At 61.9% G+C, this 4,174-nt stretch overlaps 1 protein-coding gene across 1 annotated transcript; it reads right to left on the bottom strand.

Annotated features, from left to right (window-relative positions):
- Positions 1-521: 521 nt before the first annotated feature.
- IER5 (immediate early response 5) lies at positions 522-2,045 on the bottom strand. Its single transcript, XM_080348525.1, has one exon. The coding sequence runs from the start codon at positions 1,938-1,940 to the stop codon at positions 1,194-1,196; it is 747 nt and encodes a 248-aa protein (XP_080204651.1). The 5' UTR covers positions 1,941-2,045; the 3' UTR covers positions 522-1,193.
- Positions 2,046-4,174: the final 2,129 nt, after the last annotated feature.

Consider the following 4,174-nt stretch of genomic DNA (forward strand, 5'->3'; position numbering starts at 1 on the left):
CAAGTAACAGCAAACAGAAGGCACTGAGAAATCCCTCTGGCAGAGCAGCAGCTGGCTGTGAGCACAACCTCCACCCAGGCAGGATCCACTGGCAGCCCCCAGCCCAAAGCTTTGAGCAAGGAGCCAGAGGCCAACCCTCGTCTGGTTGTGCCACAAGGCCAAGACTGCGCAGCTGCTCTTCTGGGATTTAGCAATCACTTTCCTCCCCCAGAGTGACTCTGCACGGGAGGGACTATCTGAGCAAGACCTCAAACGCCACAGCAGCTCTAGCCCTGGGAAGAGGCTGTAAGCAGCAGTTCCTGGGAAGGGCTCCAGTTGCCCTGACACAAGTTCCCCTTCTTCCCAGCTCCCAGAGGAGCTGGACTCCGACCCACCCCGAGCCTCCGGCGAGGCAGGGTGGATCCAGCCACAGACATGCAGCAACCACACCCTGGCTGCTGCCTGCCCTGCTCCCCGGCCCTCCTCCTCCTCCCACCCCGAGCCAAGCGGGGGCACAAACAGGGACTAGACTTATACAGTTGAAAATATTTAATACGTGTTGTACACGTAGAATTACATTTTATACAAAACAAGATACATCACTGAAGGAGAACACTGTACAAAAATCCCTACGGGAGCCCCAAGCCTTTATACAACAAAGACCGGGAGTTACCAAGCCTAACGAACAGGCTCAAGGACTTTCCGTCAGAGCATCTGTAAACTTCGTTTCTCTCAATAAACACTTTTTAAAAGCACCATGTAATATTTCTGACCTAAACCTTTCCAAAATAGAGACTTTATTTAATAAACTTAATACTTTCCAAGCTTAAAATATTACCCGGTGGGAGTGCCCCCGCTGCCGGCACCAGCCGAGGAGTCTCCCCCCGGGCGCCGGGGCGGGCGGCGGCCCTGCCGGCAAGGGGAATTCCGGGAGGGCAGGGCCGGGGGCGCTCCCAGGGCGGGTGCCGGCAGACGGGGCCCGTGGTGCCGGCGGCGGGCGGGGAAGGGAAGTGCTGCCGGTGCTCTTCCCGTGCGGCGGGGCAGCGGCACGGCACCGGGACCCGCCGGAGCCCCGCGGCGCTGCCCGCCCTCCTCCGGCGGGCCGGGGTGTGGGAGGAGCGCGGAGGTGTCACCTCTGGGTCCGGCTGCCCGTCTGTCCGCCAGGCCCCCCCCTCCCCGCGGCGGAGCGGGGACGAGTCTCTGCGAGCCGCGCATCAGAAGGCCACGATGGCCGTGCTCCAGGGGTTGAGGGTCCGCAGCACCGGCTCGTCACAGCAAATCTGTCCCGGCTCGGCCGCCGCCTCGGCGGGTGTCGTCGTCGCCTCGCCGCCTTCAAGAGGCGCCCGCCGCCGGCCCTTGGGCTCCTTGCTGAGCAGTCCCGAGAAGCTGGAGCCGAAGATGCTGATGAGGCTGGCCACGTTGCCCGTCTCCATGTCCTCTTGCTCGCCCGGCGACGGCGACTCCTCCACCTCGCGGCGTGGCTTCTTCACCGGGGAGCCCGCCTGGCCCCGCTCACCGGCGCTCCGCTTCCGAGGGCAGTGTGGCAGCGAGGTCACAGCGGTGGCAGTGGCGCAGTCCCCGCGGGTCGCTTCGCCGCCCGCCGCGCAGCAGCAGCAGCTGCAGCCGCAGCAACAGCGCCGCGGCCGGGGGCCTTCGCAGTCCGCACCCGGCAGCCGCGGGCCGGCCCTGGCCGCCTCGTCCTGCGGAGGCGGCGGCGGCGGCTCTCCGGCCGCCCAAGCGGTGGTGCAGGGCGGCGGCTGCTCCTCGGGGGGCCCGCAGGCGGCGGGGGGAGGCTCAGGCGGGCAGCCCGGCTCGCTCAGGTAGACTTGCCGGGCGCTGCGCAACACCAGCGACACCAGAAGGTTCTTGTGCAGTTTGAGGCCGCCGCGCTGGCCCCGGGCGCTGTAGATCTTGCCCAGCGAGATGCTGACGATGCGGTGCGCCTCCAGCTTGAACTCCATGGGGGACGAGGCGGGGGTGGGCGCCGGGCCGTGGGGATCGGGACCGAGGGGAAGCCGCGCCGCGCCTGCCGCCTCCGCCCGCAACGCTGCTCCGCGCGCTGCTCCTTCGCGCCGCCGACTGAGGCGAGCCCACGCGCCCGGCCACCCTTTATACCGCCCCCGCCCCGGCCAATCAGGGCGCCCCGCCGGCCGCTCCAACCGCCGGCTGGCCTCCGCGCGCCCGCGCCGGCCAATGGCGAGGCAGGGGAGCGGGTTCGAACACTCGCCCCGCGGAGAGGGCTCTTAAAGCGGCAACGCCAGCGCACGGCTGCTGGTGGGGCCCTCCTGCCGGCAGCGCTGCAGCAGCACCCCAGTTCTGCAGCACCCCGGCTCCACCGCACTCCAAATTTGCCTGATCTGATAACAGGCAGCAGCAGGAATTTTGGCCAAAACAACTAAAACATTTCTGAGGGGAAAAAAAAACCCAAACAAACACACCACAACCACCACAAATGAAAAGTAACCCTTGTTTTCTGCATTTTAAAAACGTTTCCCCCAATTTCAGCACCCGTCTCTGACATGTCGCGTTAGAGAAGCAACTGGTGTTGGTGTTGGCTGCACGGGGTAGTGTACCTTTGAGTACTTCAAGGAAAATCTGCCGTGACGTTGAGCAGAAAGGCATCCCTGCCCAGCTGCCAGGCTGAGATCCGCTCCCGGGCGCTGGTGGTGAAGGCTGCAGAAAGCCCAGGGTAAATGAGGAACATCCACAAAGGGGATTGGGAGGGCTGTAAGGGTGGATGGGGGAGGACAACAGGCCATCAGCATCTCCGGGGGTGATGAGGGCCATGGCAGCCTGGAGGACTTTGTTTGGGAACTGAAACCTTGCTCTGCTGGAGCTATGAAAACTGGTGGCGGGGCCAGCCTGGTGGCTGGGGACCACAGGGGACAACCCACCACCCGCAGACGCAGCTCTGGGCACCGGGGAAGCGTGTGAGAAAGCTCCACACGGCTCTTGCACTGGGCAAGCTGGGGGATGTTTTTGGGCCTGGAGAAGGGACCCTCCTTCTCCCACCCAGGACCAATCACCACCTGCAAAAAGGCGAGAAGTGAAAGGGCCCAAAATTAAGGAAGTTCAATGTGCTGCCCTGGAGTATCGGTTTCCATTCCAGCTGACACACAGCAACCTGCTTCTATCTCTTTTATTTTCCAAGGGATTCATCTGCAGACCCCCCAAAAGGGAAAGCCATGGCCTGCTGTGATGTTTTATTGGCATGATCTGCCACCATGTCCTGGCTCACTGGAAGAACAAGGGGGTGGCTGGTCCCAGCAGTAACAAAAAACAGGTGAAGATTCAGCCACATCTAGTTGACACAGCAGGAGCTTTCCTCCCAAAACCCCCACACACGGACCAAACTCATGTTCTTCTCCTGCTTGAGCATAGCTGGAAAACCTCAAATGCCACTTTCTGGATATTGAACACAACAGCATGTCAAGCTGGTGGGTGACATCTCAAAATGTCCACCTCCTCTTGCACAAACCTGTCACGCTCCATCTTGAACAATGAGACTGGAGCACGCTCAACCTCAGTCAAAACACCAGCCAAAGCAGCCGGTCCCAGCTTTACCTTTGCCCACACCTGGCTGAGCCTCTCCCGGCTGCAGAGCATGGGGCTGTCACCCCCACGCCCGGCATGGGAGGCCAGAGGGACGCGAGCCCCAATGGTGGGAACCAAGGGTTTCCAGACTCGCCAAACCTGCTCCTTGTGCCTCAGAGAGCAGGTAACACCCTGGCCTAAGCCCTCAGGTCAGTCTAACCAGCCAGGGCAGGTCTGGGCTGGGATGTTTGGGACTGCAGTCATGCCTCCTCGCCCGCAGCCGGCACGTCTGCCCGTCACTGGTGTCCCCTCCATGGCACGGCTTTCGGTTGTGCCACCACAAAATGGCTTGTCCGTCACCAGGCATGTTGCTCTGGGACTGGTTTGCAGGATCCAGGCACCTTCATCCTCAGCAGAGATGACCCTGGTTAGAAGGATAAAGCCAGGTTTGATAAATCTCAGCTGCGTACACTCCCAACTTGGATGAAGAGCAGCGGTGCAAAGCCACCCTACCGGCTGAAAAAGGGGAACACAGGTGGAGGAGACACGGCGTAAGAGCTCTGCTGAGGAAAGATGTCTGGATACGAGCAGACCGACCTGTTCTGCTGCTCACCACCTCACCCCCATGGTGTGCACCACCATTTCTCTCTGGTCACCAGGT

This window comes from Nesoenas mayeri (assembly GCF_963082525.1).
Source record: "Nesoenas mayeri genome assembly, chromosome: 8".
NCBI lineage: Eukaryota > Metazoa > Chordata > Aves > Columbiformes > Columbidae > Nesoenas > Nesoenas mayeri.

Coding starts and splice junctions, on each gene's coding strand:
- IER5 (XM_080348525.1), bottom strand. CDS start 1,940: ATGGAGTTCAAGCTGGAGGCGCACCGCATCGTCAGCATCTCGCTGGGC.